The sequence below is a fragment of the Mastigoproctus giganteus genome, chromosome 4 (genome assembly GCF_048544385.1).
Source record: "Mastigoproctus giganteus isolate SK-2022 chromosome 4, ASM4854438v1, whole genome shotgun sequence".
Lineage (NCBI taxonomy): Eukaryota > Metazoa > Arthropoda > Arachnida > Uropygi > Thelyphonidae > Mastigoproctus > Mastigoproctus giganteus.
Window position 1 is genome coordinate 94,941,125 of NC_143578.1, and position 20,516 is coordinate 94,961,640.

The 20,516-nt window shown below is 35.2% G+C and overlaps 1 protein-coding gene across 2 annotated transcripts in view; it reads left to right on the top strand.

Annotated features, from left to right (window-relative positions):
• Positions 1-20,516, top strand: part of LOC150086924 (F-BAR domain only protein 2) — a 726,598-nt gene that overhangs the window by 207,028 nt on the left and 499,054 nt on the right. For both annotated transcript variants that reach the window (XM_090372823.1, XM_090372824.1), the window contains exon 11: positions 3,832-3,933. In XM_090372823.1, coding sequence (XP_090228949.1) covers positions 3,832-3,933 — 102 coding nt within the window. The remainder of the gene's footprint in view (positions 1-3,831; positions 3,934-20,516) is intronic.

Here is a 20,516-nt window from a genome sequence, read left to right on the forward strand (position 1 = left end):
GTTCTTTAGTCTTGATAAGAATGTCCTTTACTTGTGTTTGCTGCCTAATCCATGTGTTTCTTTTGTTATCCAACAGTCTGACTCCTAATATAATTAATTCCATTCATCACTGTGTAGTTTTCAACTTCTCTTCCATTCTTTTGGTGAGTGCCCAAGTTTCACTTCCATAAGTCACGGTGGGGAGTATACATTGGTTCATTATTTTACGTTTCAGGCAAATTGAGATATTGTTCCTGAGTATGTGACTATATTTCCTGAATGCTATCCATCCAAAATTTATTCTTCTGTTGACTTCCAGCCATTTATCATTGTTACGGTTAATGACTTGTCCAAGATAAGTGTATGAATCCACCTTTTCGATTTCTACTCCAACGATTATATCCCTTTCTGTGGCATATTTGTTCATCATCAATTTCATTTTAGCCATATTCATTTTTAGTCCGAAATCCTTACTAACTCTGCATAACTGATTAAGGTTTTCCTCTAATTCTTTGGGATCATGGCTTATGATCACAGTGTCATTTGCAAATTTAAATGGTTTAAGTACTCTCCATTCACATTGACTCCTTTCTGCAACCAGTCCAATCTTCTGAAAGTTCCTCAAGGGCAGCAGTAAACAACTTTGGAGATATTATCTTCCTTTGTCGAACTCCTTTCTCAATTTTAAATTTGCTACTGTCATTGTCTAGTCTAATAAAGTAGGTAGCATTCTCTTATATTTTCTTCAAAATCATAATGTATGGAGGTGTCTATGCAATATCTTTCCATTGCTCAAAACATTGCCTTAGCTGTATGGGGTCAAATGCCATTTCATAATCCACAAGTGCCAGGCATAGTGGTGTTTTATATTCATTTGTTTTCTCTATTAGCTGTGATATTATGTGATAGTGATCCATAGTTGAGAATCCTGTCTTAAAGCCAGCTTGCTCTTTCAGTTGATTCTCATCAAGTATTCTTTCTAATCTGTTAGTAATGACTCTTGTGAATGACTTGTAGATGTGGGATAACAAGCTAATTGGTCTATAATTTCCAATTTCTGATTTATCTCCTTTCTTATGCAGCAAAACTATGATTGCATTATTCCACTCCTAGGTGCCACACATTTTCTAATGCATTTTTTGAAGAGTCTTGCCAGTTTTTGTGAAATGTCTCTTCTTCCCAATTTTAACAACTCTACAGGAACTTCATCTTCCCCAGGGCTTTTTAATTCTTCATTTTCTTCAATGCATGTTCTATCTCATCAGGAAAGATGTCGAGTATGTCATATATGTGTTGCAAATTTGTGATCCATCTTCTCAACTGCTATCGTCATCATTCCCTTGCTCCTTATATAATACTTTATGGTAGCCTTCTGCTATTTGAATTATGCCTTCTCTGCTATTTATAAGTACACCATCACTATTCTTCAGATTCAGTATCATTTGTATTTCCATATTACTGCTCATGACTGCTGATTTAAGTCCTTTGTTTTCCCTTAATGCTTGTTCTACTTTTCTTGTGTTAAATCTTCTTATGGTCTCTCCGAGTCTCTTTCTAATGGCTTTGTATAACTCAATATACTCAATTTTTTCGTTGTCGGAGTTTATCTTGCTATTCATTTGTTGTCTTCTGTTCATCACGACAAGTGTTTCTTGACTAATTTTTTCTTCTTTCGATTTTTTTTTTTACCTATAGCTTTCTCGGGCTTTATCACTTTTAGAAAGTTGTAATATTCCTCGTTGATATCTTTGTCCTGAAAGATCTGCAGAAGCTCAAACTTGTTCTTAAGTTCTAGTACATACTGCTTCTTCTCCTCTTCTGTTATCTCAAAGACCTTCATTATTATTTACTCTAGTCAGTTTTTTCCTTTCTTTTCTTACATATATGTCAAGTGTGCATCGTAATATTCTTTGATCATTTCCAACATTTATCTTGTTTAGGACAGTGACGTCGTTCACAATATATCTGATGCCCCAAATAAATCTCCATGCAATCAACCAATGAACCGATCAACCACAATATATCTTCTGTTAGTGAGGGCAAAGTCAATATCATTAGTTGTTAATCCATTTGGGCTTTTCCACGCCCACTTTCTGTTCACCCTTTTCTTGAAAAATTGCTTCATTACTGACATTCTTTGAGATTCTACAAATTCCACAAGTCTTTCACTCTTTCATTTCTTTTGGCAATTGATAAGTTTCCTATAGTGTCCCTTTATATGCTGTTTTGTCTTTTTCAAACCGTAGCATTGAAGCTTCCCAAAATGATAGTGTATTGAGTTTTCTGTTCATGTAGAAGTCTCTCAATTTCGGTTTACATTTCTTCGACCTCTTCATCAATATCATGGCTCGACGTTGGTGCATATATGATTATAACTTTTAGTTTGTACCTCTTAGCAATTCTGACAGCCTTGGTGATGTACTTTTGAATTGTAGAATGTTATTTTTTTTTATCTTTTTGGACCAAAAAGCCATCTCCATCTACACTCTTTTCGCTATTTCCATTGGTGTATAGCAGATTTCCACTTGATAAACTTATAAGTGATTGATTTCTTCTTGTTTCTGCCAAGCCGATGATATTCCAATTCACATTTTCTAATTCTTTTTCCAGCTCTAATATCCTCTCTTCACTGATGAGTGACCTTACATTGTAACAGGCTAAGTTCAGTTTCCGTGCATGGCAGCCTGGTCATACCCAGAGATTCGTAGCACTCTCTGCTTCCTCTCTGATCCTCTCGCTGCCGTAAGAGGGAGTGTGAAAGCTGCTGGGGTCTGAGTGCCAGATCTCCTCACAGGTGCCTAGTTTCCAGCTTCTGCAATTTGTATAAGTGAAATGTTTTATGGTAAGGGTTAACTCGGTGCTAATGTGTTCTACATCCTTCTAAAAATGAGGCTTATGGATCTGTATGCAGTATTAAGATGCAGCATAACTATTGCTTTACAATAGGATAATCACCTCCTTGATTCTGTTGGCAAAATTCCTTTATAGCATTAACAAAACCTCATGAGCTGTTCTGGAAGCCTGTTTGCCCTTCTCAAGGAACTTCTGACTGCAGAATTACTTCCAGGTATTTTTCATTTTCCACTGCCCTGAGTATGGTATGTTAATGCGGGATAACTGCTACCCTTTCCTTGCATTTATCACCATTAAACTTCAGTTGTCAATTCTCAAACAAATCTATACAGTTTTTGAGGTCTTAATGCATTACTTCACTGAATTGATGGTAGCAAAGTGAAATTATTGCATGAAATTGCAGAGAGTTAGAACTATTATTCTCAGTTGTATGCCTTTATTAACTGTGTTATTTAGGTCATATCACAGTTTGAGTATGTCCAGGCAAGTATGAAAAAAGGCTGCAGGTTTTCCACTCCTCTCCTAGTCTGGTACAAATGCCTAAAAATGTTGTCAGCACATACATATATTTGTACTGAAGCATCCTGAAAGACAAAGATTTGTACAAGTTTCAAATTATTTTAGTATCTCCTTTGAAATATATCGTTGCAACTTTTATTACTGAATTAAATTTTTATTTGGAAAACAAAAAATATAGAACGTGACAGTGGGTTAATTGAAGATTTGCATTTCTATATTTTTACTCTCATACAGCAAATTCTTTTTTCAATTTGGGGGGGGGGGGAACTGTTTTGGAGAAAATGAAGAAATAAAATCATAGAAATAAAATTTATTGTAGAATTAACTGTTATCACCGAATTTGGTTTATATATATATTTTTTTTTTTTCCTGATATATTTCAGAAATTTTGAAAATTCATTAAGTACTAATGATCAATCTAATTGGATTCAAATTTCAGTAAGTATTTGTATTTTTATATTTCATTATTTTCCATTACAGGTCCAATTTCATATGTGGAGGCAGATTTGTCCTGCCTGGGTCAAATTCAGTCTCCTGATTTGGTCGACCAACATAATGAAGAAAAGTCCAACAAAAAAGAAGGTAAAAATAAGTCTCTCCATCGCAAAAGCAAACCATCCCGCCGTACCACCTCCCTACTGGACCTGTTTTTTCCATCATCCCTTGGTATGTCTGTTGCCTGTCACTGCTAGATCAGTTTCCCTTTTTGTTCCCTTGCTTTGAATCTGATTAACATACACCATGCAAGAGGTGATTGTGATCGTTCCTAAATGCTGTGAGTCGTGTTAGCAGTTCTTCATACTAACAATATCTTCTATTAGGATTCATATTAAATAATTTAATATCAAAAATATTATCCACTAGTGTGTGTATATATATATAAATAGTAGGAGTTAAGATTTTATTTATATTATGGGCATTAGTATTATTTTACACTGGCACCTGACCAAATTAATATAGCATATAAATGAGAAATGGTATTTTTATAACTTTATATCTTCTTACTTTATTAAAAGTAGATTATTGTTTATTTAGATTAAAGAACCTCAGGTTGGTTATCTCCCATATTTATTATTGTTTTCTACATTATTTTCATTATGTGATGATATGCATTATCCTTATATTCTCCTTATAATTTAATATGTTCTCAAAGTTGTCACATAAACTAAAAGAAACAAACCTTAATTTAAGAGTGCCATTTGTATTCTTCAACATTTGTGTTATTTATGGATTATATCAATGGGATGCAAACTGTGATCCCTGGACCCTCCTCCTTCTCCTGGTAGTCTGGACAAATCCTTGCAGGTGGTGGGGTGGAGGTCTGTGAGAAGGCGGACTTTCCTATAATTATATAAGCCACAAATCAGTTAAAATGATATAAGCTCATTCATTACACTAATTGTGAGAGGCAAGTTGTTTGCATATCTTTACACGAGCCATTATTTTTGTGGGTTTTTTTTCATTAAGAGATAATTGCAATCATCGTCATCATGAACTTGGTCTGGCTTAGGTCTTTTAAGACCTGTTCCATTGTAGCTCTTGGAGGTGGTCTTGATCTCGCCATCGTTGTCTTGGTCAACCAACATCTCTCTTGCCTGTAGGTTTGTAGTTAAAGGCCAATTTTGGGATCTGGTCTGGGTTCATTCTTTCTATGTGGCTGATCCATTTTTCCTGATACCGTTTTATGTCATTTACTATGTTATCTACTTTTAATTTCTCGCGGATATCTAAATTTCTTTGGTGGTCTAGTCTTGTAAAGCCTAATAATGGTCTTAAAAATCTCATTTGTGCTGCTTCTAGTTTGTGTGCATATTTCTTATTTATGACCTGCTGTAGAAGAGGGCTGGTTTTGAAGTGATGTTGTGCAGTCGTAATTTTGTTTCAGTTGTTATTTGTTTTCCGAAGTGGTGTTTAATCATTCCATTCATTTTATTATATTTTTGTAGTTTAGTGTGGATGTCTTTCCCTTCATTTGGTATTAAATTTCCCAAATAGGTGAAGTCAGATATTTGTTCTATTATTTTATCATCAATAACAATTTCGACTCTTTGTATGTTTTTTCCACATAATCCCATTGATTTTGTTTTTGAGGTGGAGATTTTCATCTCGTACTTTTTACCTATTTTATTAAGTTCATTTGCTGCTATCTGTAGTTCATCTTCGGATTTTGCAATTATAACTTGATAATCAGCATATAATATAGTTTGGATTTTATGCCTATTGTTCAACTGTATTCTGTTGTTAATTGTTTGTTTTCATTCTTTAGGAATTTTATTGATGTAGATCAATAAAATTGCAATTTAAACCAATTTTACTTTGCAGTAATTTCATTTATATGTACCAGCACCTATACCAGTCCCTTGATCACATGCACCAATTCATTGGATTTCCAGGCAATCAAGGTGAGGGGGAAATGACTTTGAGTGCAATTGATTACTGATTGGTCACTCACAGAAAACTTAACTTATCCTGCCCTTTAATGGTTAATTCTCCTGTATTTATGTATATGGATTTTAAATCTTGAGAGAGAGAGAGAGAGAGAGAGATGAAACCACAAAAAAAAAAAAAAAAAAAGCATTATAAATTTATATTCTGTTGCTGAAAAGATGCATCCATAATGCAGTTATATCTCTCCACATATTTACATATTTCTGTTTATTGCCTTTAAATTGTAATGTATACATAGCTTTAATGTTTTTATTGATAAAATCTCTTTCCCTCCTGATAATTTTGAAATACAGTAAACTCTGTAAAATCCAGCACATTTTACAAAAAAAAAAAAAAAGAAAGAAAGAACACTTTAAAATCCAGATATATTAAGAAAGCAGTCCACCAATCATATCAACTATTGCATATGTTGTGAAAAGTTTTGTGAGCTGTCATGTGGTATACAAAATCAGAGTTTTCAAAGGTGTAATAGAGACAGGTAATTTCAGGGCAAGTGCCTCAAAGGCTGTAAAAAGTCATTTTAGTTAGAATTTAAATAAAAAATCAATATTACTTCTCTATTGAAGCAATGCTTTTTATTTTGAATGGTGCAATGTCATGCAACTCGTGACGAAGTGTTTCCTCACTATAAGATCAATGCACTAAGTAGCGAACCCAGTTTGTTCTCAAATACGTGCGGGAAACGGCTGTGCCCAACATGTTCATTGATTTATATAGTTTAAACTATCGGCTTTGTCTGAGTGTTGAGAGCAGCTTTTGGTGAAATTATTTGTTTAAAAATAGTGCAGTACCAGGACAGTTCATTACAAAGGCAAGTTTGTTGTGCTGTGAGAATTAAGACCATTGCATTATCAATGCAGTTTAAATCTTGCTGCTGCTGCAAAAACAGATAACAGGACAATGTAGTTCTGCAAACATTTTAACATTTCTCTGAGGCCATATAGCTTTAGTTTTATTATAACTTTGAATTTTGCTCTTTTAGTGCTACCTCTTATTCAGTAAACTTCATAACTTGGGGTGAACTGCTTTTGCAAATTACAGCATGTGGCTGGCCATCCAGCATGAGCTAGTGATTAGTTTGACATCACTTTAGAACAACAGAGCAAAGAGAGAATGTAAATGCCCAGGGTTGGTGTTGGAAAAATGTATGCTTCATTAAATCTGTGATTAATCTCTTCCATAAATGATGATGTACTGATGCACAAAAACAATAGATTTAATTCCACATGACGACCAAGGTTTTTTTTCCCATTACTTTCCCCATTAATTTTTCTGCAGCTACTCATACAGCTCATAAGGTGCATGGTTAAAGTAGGGAGAAAAACAACAGGCAGCTGAAAGCCTCACTAAGCTTCCTACTAATGCTATGGAAGAGAAAGCCTAGCAAGAAAACCTTGGCTGCCCATTTGTTTTTTTCTCTGCTGTAGTTATAATGAGGGGCCGCTTGCTAATAAAAATGGGGGGGGGGAAATGTAGTTATAATGATGATCAGTATATCTTTGATATTACATAAAAGAAATTGATTGAATTTCTTCATGGTACATTATTAAAAGCAGGACACCATGTAAACTGATAAAGATTGCCTTGTTATAATAATTAACCTTTAAGAAAAATAATTACTTTTTTAATTCTCCATTGCAGAAAATATTTTTTCTGTGCAGCACATCCATTGATATTCTTACAACATTTGCCTTGACTGAGTTTATTGTCGTTTGGTCATATTTAACAAATCGAACTGTTATTTACATTTTAATCAAATTTAATCTGCTGTCTTTTAGTCAGTATAAACTTTTACAGATGTAAATAAGTTCATTTGTTATGTTAATATTCATTGAAATGTGCTTCTCCAAAACTTCACCCACCGCCACTAGGTATGCCACTCTAAAATCTGGATGTCTCAATTCTTGAGCATACCAGATTTTAAAGAATTTGTTGTATTTTGCATTAAAAGAATGTGAGCACACCAGTAAGCATGCTCTGCAATCTCATATTTCCTGGTATTCCCTTTTTCTGTGTGTTTACGATGTAAACACATAGCAAAAGTGTGTCAACCCTCTTTTCAGATAACCTTCTTGTCTCTCTTCAATGTAAATTTGCATATAGCCATACATGTTTTTGTAAATAGTATGTATGCATCTAATTGAGGAAATTGTGTCCCTCATATAATTACCATTATCGGTTTAAATTGTATATGAAGTTCATATTTTTACGTATTCTCAAGATTTTCCTTCTTATTCTTTTAATGTAAGGTATTGTGATTGTGCTTTTTTTGAATTTGTCTTTGTTCTGTATTTTATTGCTATTAAGTGAAGTAATATTCCTATAATTTTCCTTGTATGTGCATGTTGTTTTTGTCAGCATGCCCCATGGAAACTCATTGTTATAAAGGTTATGAAAATGTGTCCTCATCTAATTTTTTTGGATCACGATTGCTCTGCACATTAATGTCTTGATGATGATGTTTTTGATATTCATTGGATGATTTGAATTAAATTTAATGTAAGGTTCAGAGTGTGTCTTTTTGCTATTCATTTGAGTAATGATAGAATTTTGTTCTCTCTCTCTCTCTCTCTCTCTCTCTCTCTCTCCACAAAAAATATCATCGGTACACCTGATTGAGGGTCTTAAAGAAAATTTACAGACATATGGATTAAGCATGTGGGAACCCCCCAGGGAAGCCGAATTAAAGCACTTTTATGAATTTAGAACTATTAGGTTCAAAATAGAACAAGAAGAGAATGGGGAACTGCCATTTTGAATGTATTGGTGGTGGTGGGGGTGAGAGAGAGAGAGAGAGAGATTATTTTCTCTCTCTCTCTCAAAGCACAAAACTATTATTATTCAGGTGTACAGAAAAAAGACACTCTAAGCACATGACATTAATTTGAATTGCAAATTAATGTCTAAAACAGCATCATAAAGATGCTAATGTGCAGAGCAATAAGAATTTGCAATCTCAAAAAACTGGATAGGAACTTTTATGGAAACATTTCCATAAAACTTTCTTATAGTGCATTTCCATGGGACAAATGGTTGAAAATCAATATAGGATTATTTGAAATGCGATGTATTTTGAAGTTTCTAACACAGACCAAACAATGATATAGGGTGTTTTGTGCATTTTAGTATGGATTATTTGTAATATGTCTGTGAAGTGTTAGGTCTTGGTTGGGTCTGGCAATTTTTGAATAGTATGTATAATTTAAAAAGACTACTGAAACTCTATTGGGACTACTAGTATGGTGAATGCTACATCATGCATGCGGCTATATTGCAAACTGGCTATCCACAGGATAACCTCAGCACAAGATGTGTGTGTTTGTGGGGAGATAACATGGTATTCCATGGCAGGATCTTTAATCTCAAAGCTCCAAAATCCTCCAGGTATTGCATAGTTACCCTTGGGGGAGAGCTCTAGAAGAGTGGTCCATTCAACCAAGCCAGGTGCCAACATTAACAGAAACAACAAATTGCACTCTTTCCCCAACCTCAGATGTTGATCCAGGAGATAATACCTCTCACCCAGGGTTATTTCTTCTAGAACTAGCAGAAGGTTTCAAAGAATCCACAAAAAAGCTAATGCCATGAACCATTCATATACCAATAACAGAAACTTGCCCCCTAATGCCACACTGCTGCTCCAATTTGTACAGCAGTTTTTCATGTGGAACAGTATCGAAAGTTTTTTGAAATCTAAGTATAGGATGTCAAAATTATTTTTTTATATCCAGTTCTTTTGTTATTGCATCACAATATCCAATCAAATGTATCAGACAAGATTGCTCCTTAATAAATCCATGCTATGATTGCAGCATAACTGTGTTTCTGTCTAGATGATCCTGCATTACTTCTTTAATCAATACTCTATTTCCCTAGAATAGAAGTCATGCTTAAAGGCCTGTAATTACTCACATCACTCTTTGATCCCATATATTGAAATGGCAAGACATTCTCACTTCTCCAACCCATAGAGACCTCTCCTGAATCCAAGAATTCTCTCATAATTATGACTATAGGTTTGCTTACCTCTTGTTTTTGTAGGCTCTCTTAATACAGGGCATCCAAAAAGTCTGGAACCAATGCTAAAAATATGGTTTTTTTTTACAGAATTATTTTGAGATATCCATCCCAGATGCCTCATTTAATTTTAGCTTGAACAATTTCTCTTCCACTTTCCTCTTAGTTATCTCAAAATCATTTAGTTACCTGCTAGAATTTGATATACATACTTCTGGTGTCCACATTCTTAAAGAATTCCTCTTCTGTGTGAATGTAGATGCAAAATGTCTACTCAGTTTATACTTAGTAGGTTTGTCTATCCCCTTGTATTTTATGTGAATTTCATGTATTTTTCTTCCCTTCTGCTAGTGTTATCAGCTCATTCAACAACCATTTATTACATTCTACAATTACTTCTCTGAATGCTTCCCATTTACAATTTGCAGTTGGTAACATCATAATTTGTCCCACTGAATAGAATTTAAAAACTGTATATGACCATGTAGTTACCTTTATGAAAGTGGAATCCCCCTTTTATCTTTCATAGTAGTTATATATTTAAGTAGATTCCATATCAGTACTCAATGATTACTGCCATCCACTGGGTCCTATCTCTGGAGATTCCTAATGTGGGAAGAATTATTGCTGATAATCAGTTCAAGACTATTTCTTTCTCTTGTTAGCTTACTAACATGCTGTAGAAAACAGTCATCAATAAATTCAGAAAAGTTTTTTCACTCTGTGAGTGAGTGACCAATCCACCATCTGTGTTCTATCAACCATCCATTTATCCATGGAGTGGACAAGTAAATCAGAATGTATTATATTGAGTGATTTTAAGTGTCGGTCAATAACTGGAAAGTTGTTCATTACACTTATCACAGTTATCTGGCCTATAACATTCCTATCCTCATATTTGTTTTATCCAATGCTCACATCACAACAAACTGACTGAATATTGCACTGCCCACACAATTGGTTGAATGCACTCTTCAGATTCTGTGATTTCCCTAGCCAAGAGGATAACTCTTCTTGATTCCTGCCGTTTTACCCTTGCTGTACACATTGTACTTGCCATACTCGAATTCCAACATCCCTTATATCTGTTTTGTGCCGTAGCTCCACCATCTCTACATTGTTCACGTTTGATGATGTAATTATTACTTCAAATTTATCAAATTTGTTTACTATACTCCTGGCATTACTGTACTTGCAAGTATACAATTACCCATTTTTTTCCTTTTTGTAATCCTTGAGATCATGCTCTCCAGATTTCTTCATGTTCCAATAGAGGTAGGGCATGAATCATTTTCACCTCTGTATGTGGCTGTCTATGTGTCCTCCAAGCTTGCAGTTTTCCAACTCACCTAATAATGCCTCAGTAGCATCAGCAAATATTCTTGCATCCATTCTATTTAAGTGTATCTTATCCCTGTAAAAACAGAGTCTCTTGTTAACAATCACAAACAAAACTGAAGGAAATTCTACTACACAAGCTTTGCACATTCTCTCCAGGGGTACAATCAATTGACAAGGATGTCACCATGTACTGCCTCCTATCTTGTCTGGCCAGAAATGCATTCACTTTAATCCTAAATATGCAACTTTTTCTCAACGTTGCTCTGTACTTGTTAAGTAAATCCTTGGATTTCCTATTTATGACATTAGTTCCAATATGTACAATGGTATCACATTTTGTGGATTTAAAATATGATAGCTGCTATATAACATTATCAATTTTTGCCCGTGGCAGACATACTCTGATCTTGTTCTTACTATCCTTTTTACAAATATTTTGTGTTTCCCATTTTTCTGATAGTAGAGTCACTGACAGTAGCCACTTCCTGTGGCCCAGCCCCTTTTGCTGTGGAGGTCATTGTGTGGTTTGATGTTTGAATGTCATCTTCAGTGTTGTGCTGAGCAGCTGAGTGCTTGACAAGTTTCTCTTTTTAATTTCTTCAAGGGTATCAATCCTGTTTCTTGAAGCATTATATTAGCCCGTTAGAATGCTGAATTGGCATTTAATTTCCTCATGATCTCTGCAATAAGAGTCTAAGAAGATATCCCCTGTGGCTATGTCATATCTCATTACACACAACTCTGCAAAAAGGTGACAAGAAGTACACTGTGTGTAGCTGTGATTCACAAGAGAACAACCATGATCAATGGTTCTCACCCAAGCCAAAGGATTCCTGTTACTTTGAGCTTTTTACTTTGCTGCTCTTGTTTGAAGCATGATTTAAGTCTAAAAATACCACATGAACTAAGAGATAAGAGTATAATAAAGCTACACCATCCCAGTTTTCGCGGCTATTATGTTTATAAATAATGATATCGCTTTTCTAGATGCTTAGCTAAATATAAAAATAGCCTAACCTATGTGATTAGGACCTTTGATCTATTTATTTACTACAATTTTAAATCACTGCAATTAATTACTATGATGTACTGCACAAGTTACTAGCAATGAAATGATGTACACCAAAATTACTAGTAACAAAGACTCTATATTGCCTGAAGCATAGAAACAATTTAAACATTCCTGATCTGTTGCATCCATCACAAAGTTCTCTCTCTTTTTGACTACAAAACCATAGTAGTTTGAGTCGCACCAAACATCTCTTTGACTAGCTAAGCCAAACCATATTATCAACTTCCAAAAAAAAAAAAATCCCACACAAAATCAGTGAAGATGCATATCAGTATTGTGATGCCCCCCCTCCAAACTCACATACATGAACTGTACATAAACTGTCATGTCATGAACATGAAATGTACATGAACTGTCAAAACTAAACACTTTGAGTCTGTAAAGAAATTCAATTTCAAACTAGTGATATGGACATGGTTGGATCTGTCTAATCCCAGTGGCACTAGGTTGGAACATCATAAAATGATACCATGGAATCAAGATGCTCCACCTTCCCTAGAAAGAATGAAATAAAACAGAACTGGCAGAATTTGATTACCACAAAAGATAGTCAGATCAAACTTATTACCTAAATTGAAAGAAGGTGCAAATTTTTACACTGTGACTGCAGAGACTCTGCACAGCATTTACAAGTGATTAATTTACAGTGGTTTACAGTGTATCTGGGGTTTGAGTAAAAGTATGTGGCAGTTATTTATGCATGTTTACTGATTACTAAACTGAAGTCCATTTGTTTCTATCACATAAAGAATTTTCACAATTCATTAACAAAATATTACCTAATTATTATATGCAAATGTGTACATAACTATAGTTTTTGCAGTGGTTTACAAGTTTATACTCCTATATTCGTAATCAGTATCAAATATTTGCCTCAAATACAACAGATTGTGCATGTTTAACCCGTAACTACACACACTGCAAGGTAGCCGACCTTGACCCAGGAAGGTAGATGGCCCCCCACCCCACTCTTCTGGCCCATCTGTGATTCCCAGAATTTTATTTTCTGAGTGGAGTCTGGGAGACTCCTGTGTGTAGTTACGGGTTAAACTTGTCTGAGCATGCACTCCCTTGTTTGTACAGTCCTCTCAACCACAGAGCCTATATAAGTGGCACATTCCTTATGCGGTCACAGTACTCCTGTAAAAACCATCGTGAGCTCTCATAGTGTGTTAGTTTTCTTTTAGTATGGCAACCAGAAAGTGTATAAACAGTCCCAACATATTTTGTTACATATGTGGTTGTTTTGTTCCTGTAAAGCAGAGGTGAAATATTACCGATTTTGTAAAAATTGTATTATGCATACTTTGACATAAAACTAGGTGATCAGGATAAATCGTGGGCACCACATAAAGTATGCCGTACATGTGTCGAACATCTTAGAAAATGGAGTCAAGGAAAAAAGGTGTGCTTGCCATTTGCTATTCCTATGGTGTGGTGCAAGCCAGTAAACCATGCCGAATGTTACTTTTGTGTATGTGATGTTAAAGGTTACAATCCAAAAAATAAAAAGGACATCAAATATCCAGTTCTACCGTCAGCCATAAGACCGGTTCCACATGGACCTGATCTGCCTGTAAGACCTCCACCAGAAACTTTGGAGTCCACATCTTCTTCCACTGAAGCAGAAGCTGAAGAGGTTAGTGAAGAGGAATGTTATCAACCAGAAAATATTTTAACACCACAGCAATTCACGCGTCAACCTGAACGATTTAGTAAGGGACTTAGGTCTTCCAAAGTATGCTGCTGAAATTCTGGGATCCAGACTTCAAGCAAAGAACTTACTTGCTCCAGGTACATCATTTTCCTGGTACAGAAATCGCGAAAGGGAGTTTATACAGTATTTTTCACAAGGAGGTCCTCTTGTATATTGCAGTGATATCGCTGGTTTAATAAGTGCCTTAGGAGCTCCATCATATGTTCCTAGTAAATGGAGACTATTTATAGACCCTTCTAAGACTAGTTTAAAAGGTGTTTTCTTGTATAATGGAGATAAATACACATCTGTGACAGTTGCTCATTCAGTCTACTTAAAAAGAAACTTATGATAATCTAAAGTTTCTTCTGGAGAAAATTAAATATCAAGATCATGAATGGCAACTATGTGGAGACTTAAAAGTGTTATGTATGTTGTTGGGGCAACAGGGTGGGTACACTAAAATGCCATGCTTTATTTGTGAATGGGATAGCAGAGCTAAAGCGCTGCATTGGACAAAGAAGCAATGGCCTCGGAGGCACAATCTTACACCGAGGTCAAAAAATATTGTGTACGCAAGTTTGGTGAAGCCAGATAAAATACTTTTACCACCACTGCATATCAAGTTAGGCATAATGAAGCAATTTGTTAAAGCACTGAATAAGGATGGCATCTGCTTTAAGTACCTTTTCAGTAAATTTCCCAGTTTATCTAATGCAAACCTTAAAGAGGGTATCTTTATTGGTCCCCAAATTAGCAAATTGGTTTTAGACGGTCAGTTTGAAACTACTATGACTGATGTTGAAAGGGAAGCCTGGATTGCTTTTAAAAGTGTAATGGAAAACTTTCTAGGAAATCATAAATCACAGGATTATGAGAAAATTGTTCAAAATATGCTCGAAAAGCTTTGCAATTGAAAAGGTTGCAATATGAGCATCAAAATTCACTTTTTGCATGCCATCTTAATTTTTCCCCCCGCAAATCTTGCACAGATGAGCGAAGAACAAGGAGAGAGATTCCATCAGGACATAAAGGAAAATGGAGCAGAGGTACCAGTGAAGGTGGAATATAAGCGTGATGGCCAACCACTGCTGGTGTTTAAAAAGAGAAACCTGGCACTGTACATAAAGGAAAAATGATTAAATGTTCTTTTCAAACAAAGAGACGAAGGTCTGATTAATGAAAGTTTCAGAATTTTGATTAATACTTGTTTGGTATTTACGTATTTTTTGATATATGAAAATGTAATCCTATCAATTTGTCATTACTAAATACAATAAAGTTATATACTTTCGTAAAAAAACAGTACTTTTTTATTTCTTAAATTGTGATGTATCTGGATGTGATAGAAAAAAATCTAAGTCATATTTGAAATCACAGCAACATATTTCGGCAGTAGGACCTATTGAAATTCAAACCCCAGTGAACAAACTTAAATTTGTAAACTAGTGTTATTTATATTTCTGTCACCTTGTGTGACTGAGGGTGATAGTCTGGTAAAATAAAGGGACAAGATCATTACTTCTTGACAATGAGAATATTACAAAATGAGGGATAAAGGTAAAGGTTGTATAGACAATTTTTATATATACACAGCATGGGGCCCCTATTTGGAATTCCAAAGTCTAAAAGAACCTATAATCCTGAAGGTTTGACAAAATCTGTTTGTTTTTTAATTTTTTATTCATTTTTTATTATTATCAATTATGTGATACTGTTCTAGCATTACTCTGCCTGTCTTTCTCTCTGAACATGGTAGGCTGACAATCATTTTTTCATGAAATTTTAATGTCTGCTATGCTTGATAAATGAAGTTTCCTTTTAAACTCGAAAAGCACTTTAAACCACAAAATAAATACAACAAAATAATTAATGCTGTTGATAGGGTTATGGATAAGGCAAGGTTTCTATTTTGTTCCTATGAACTATACCACCACTATACCAAAACAAAATTATTGATGTTTATTTTTATTCTCTATTTTTGTTTTAGTATATGGGTGGTAAGGTTCATAGGAGCAAAATAACACATTGCCTTGCCTTACCCATAACCCCATCAGTAGCATTAATTACACCACTGCATGGTTTTCCATAAGTTGTACAGCAGACTCTCGATTTACCGGGATCAGTTTAACCAGGAAGCAGATTAACAGGTACACTTTAAGACTCCAAATTTAAAAAATAAATAAATAAAATAAAATAAACCATAAATCACAAAATTCAAGTAATAACTAGAATAGGTATAAACAGATGTTTTGCAAGTCGTAAATAAGTGACAAGAAGCTGTGTTATAAAGTCATCATTGGGAGATTATTATCTTGCAACCACCACTGTCTTCACACCTGACGCTCAAAAAAATAAAAAAAGAGAGAGAGAGAGAGAGAGAGAGAGAGAGAGAGAGAAAACAAATGTTTAGTTTGCTTTAGTGCATTGCTTTGATTGTTGTGTTCCGTTGCACTACAAAGGGAAAAATTTTATTTCCTCATTTATGTCATTATTTATTTCATTATTTAGAAATCGTGAAAATGATGGTTAAAGGCAAACAAGCTGCTCTTTCAATTAAAGAAAAACTTCAAATCATTCAAAAGTTTGAAAACGGTGCATCTGTTAAATCTTTAATGAACCATTATAATGTTGGTGACCAACATTATAATGGTTCATTACATTGTAAAAAATGAAGGGAAGCTATTAGATTTAAAATCGACATCGAAAAAAAAAATGGGAAGAATGGTATTGGACACGCGAGTAGTGCATGGCAAGTTTTTTGTGTATCGCCATATTTTTTATGTAGGTTGCTGAACATTTTTGGATACAGTAAGTCCTGACTTACGTAACTTCGAACTTGCATTTATTTATTTTTTTCTTTTTTAGGATTGTAAAATTTAAAACAGTAAAATAATAATAATTATTATAATAAGCAATGAATAACAACAATCACGGCACACACAAATTGCACAAGCGAGATATGTAGTAACAAGCTTAAAAATAGGAATGAAGAGCAGATTCTTAAAATTTATTAAGTTTTTTTTTTTTTTTTTTATATATGACTGAAGATTTCAGTGAAGGGGACACACATTTCACCATAACATAAAATCCCACAGAATTCAGCTTTTGGTATTATCGCATATGCAATACGATCAAGTTTACTACCCATTTATAATGAATTGCACTAACAGAAAAGCCCAATAACCCAGAAAGCGAAAATTGTTTTTATTGTTTTATGGTAGTGACCTCCAGAAATGTGTTTTAGTAAAATGGAGCTCGCGTGGGATGATAATAGTGAGTTTTCACCTTAACCCAGTGAAGTTCTTTACAGAAAATTTAATTTTGACCATTATCATGGTGCTGACTAAGAGAATATGTGATAGCGGTACTAATAAATCTACCAAGAAAAGGAAAGCAATCAATTTGGATCAGAAAATTAAAATAATATGGATGTATGAAAATGGCCAAACAAGTATCGTGTGAAATTCAGATTTGTCAGCGGCAACGATGAACACAATAATAAAGGACAAAGACAGAATGCGAAATGTGGTGAAGAGATCGGCACCAATGAAGTCAACTATGGTAACCAAGGCTACGAAATATATATCAGTTTTTACTGTACATTTCTTCCTTTTATCTTTTCTTTTCTTATGTGCCACTCCAGCTACTTCACCACTGTCCCTAGATAACGTTTTTAATTGAAATAATTAAAAATATATAACCTTTTCTATATATATATATATATAACTAATATATAAAAAATATATAACTAACTAATTGAAAAATATATAACTATTTTTCTTCATTCTTCTGAGGATATTATGTGGTTTTTGTAATTTTTGCATATCACAAATATAGTAGCAATATTTTATTAGTCATTCCCGAGTTACGTTAAACTCGACTTACGTAAGAAGTCCTGGAACTTATCTCTTACATATGCCAGGGACTTACTGTATTTTTGGATTAACCGGGAAATAGATTATCCGGGATTTTTTTTTACCATCTATCCCAGAAATTGAGAGTCTACTGTATTTTTAAACATTTTAAGATAGGTGTAAATGCTGCGATTTTGTGAACTAAATCTTCACATATTGGCAACACTGCCTTTAGTCATTTGTTTCTTTGAAATGACTGAAGAGCTCCATGCAGCAGTGTTTATTTAACCTCAGTTTATTTTTGAGTTTATCATATCAAACTCATCCTGAAAAGTGAGTAAAATGTCTTCACTCAAGTGTTTGAACAGTCCAAACTTATTTTTTTATATTTGTGGAAGTTATCTAGTCTTTAAGCAAAGACAAGATATTACAGAATTTTCAAAAAATGTATATTGTGCTTATTTTGGAGTGAAACTTAGTGACCAAGATAAACAGTGGACTCCACATAAAGTTTTCCGAAGGCCCTGCTGCCTTCCCTGACTTCATGCTATGCAAGGCTAGCAGAACCTCTTCCTCCTTCATATCCTTAATGTCCTCATTATGTCCATCTAGCTCCTGTTCTCCTCCAGCAACTGTTTCACTATTCATGATCCCTTTGAAAAACCTCTTTCCATCTCCTGTTTAAATATTCTGTTTTTATAAGAACCCTACCAGTCTGATCTTTTACTGCTTTTATATCCTGCTGTTTTGTTGAACTGTGTTCTGGTGATCTTGAATATCTTCAATTCCCCTTTCTTAGTATTCATGCTATTATACCATCCTTCCACAGCTCTATACCTGGCTTTAGCTGCTACTTGTTTAGCTTGTCTTTGCTTTTCTTTGTACTTATTCTTGTTTACATCAGTTCTGTCTCTCTCTGCCGTTCTTTTAAAGCTGTCTTCTTGTCCTTCAATGCCTTCTGAGCCTCTTCACTCCACCACCAGGTTTCTCTATGCATTTTCTTCCTTCCTTTGGTTTCCCCTAGAATTTCTTCTCCTACCTTCATAATCTCTGTCTGGGCCTTGTTCCAGGTTTGGATCCTCCCCCTCAATTTCTCTAAAAGCCTGTAGAAGTAGCTCCAACAATCTCAGTTTAGGCTCATGGTCTTGTAGCCTGAGCCATTGATGTGCTCCTCAAACTTCTTGTGATAGCCTTGGCAAGTTCCTTCAATAATGAGAACACATACCAGAAGTCTGTGTTGATTGAATAAGCTTTCTTCTGGGATGACTATGCAGACTTGGCACCATTTTTTAATTTTAGCTCTCAAAATCATGTAGTCAACCTGGGTACTATGCCCACTACCATGGTATGTAATAAAAAGCTGTTCCACCATTTTCTGTCTATTAGCTCACACAATGTTAACAGAAGAGACTGCTTCTACAGGGATGGGATACACTTAAATAGAAAGGGTGCAAGAATATTTGCTGATGCTATTGAGGCAGTGTTAGGTGGGTCGGAAAACTGCTAGCTTGGGGGGACTAATAGATTAACAGTAGCCACTGGCAGAGGTGAAAGTGATCCTTGCACTGCTTCTATTGGAATGAGCAACAGCCTGGAAAACAAGATGCAGGATATTTCAGAGACTGCTGGGAGTCATTGCGGTACAAGTAAACACATGGGTTGTGTTATTACGGTAGCTAAGAATAGGAACAGGTGCATGTATACTTGCGTGTACACCAATGCTAGCAGTTTGGTAAATAAATTTGATGAATTTGAGGTATTGCTCAAAACATTCTGTTTTGAGCAATACCTCAAATTCACACAGATATAAGGAATGCAGAACTGGAATTTGGGGAGTACAATGTGTACAGAAAGGATAGGCAGGAGAGGAAGGGAGGAGGGGTTATGCTATTAGTTAAGAAACACATACAATCCAAGGAAGTGAAGCCAGTCGACATCGCTGGACAGTGCAGTGTCGAGTCAGTTTGGTGTGACTTAAGCACTGGGAGATCAACATTGAGAGTAGTAGTGTGCTATAGGCCTAATGACTGTGATGAGTATAATAAGAAACTGTACAGGGAAATAGAGTGTGCCTGTAAATCAGAGAGTCTTATAATGGAAGATTTTAATTTCCCAGATATTGACTGGAATTTGTGGGTCGGTCACTTGCACACTAGCATTTGTTGGTCACTCACACACTAGATTTGAGGGGCCTACATAGCCAGGTGGGAAGGAGCAGCAGTGTGTAGCACACGCTTCTTGATTAGACCTGGGTTTGAGCCCATCACCACCAAATACGGAGGATGCAGAAAGGTCAGAGAATGACCACCGCATATCCCAGAGCATATTGACCAGAGCAATATGGCCTTAGTTGCTAATGCTCCTAAAAAAAAAAAAAAAAAAAAAAAAACCAAACCAAACCAAACCACACTAGGTTTGAGCATGCTCAATGCTGATGGGATTCTTCCTCTTGCTCAGAATAATCACCTGAGAGGGCATAAATTCAGATTGAGGAAAGACAGATGTATGATAGATGTGCGGAAATATGCCTTTAGCCAGCGGGTAGTTGGTTGGTGGAACAAACTTCCATCCCTTGTTGCGGAAGTTGATAGCCTAAATGAATTTATGGCTCAGCTGGACAGGTTTCGAATGAACGGAGAGTTGAAATGGAGGTGTTTTTTTTTGGCTGATGCTGCATAAGCTTGCTTTCTTGCATTATATGCCTCTACTAATGCTATTGCTAAGGTGGGACAAC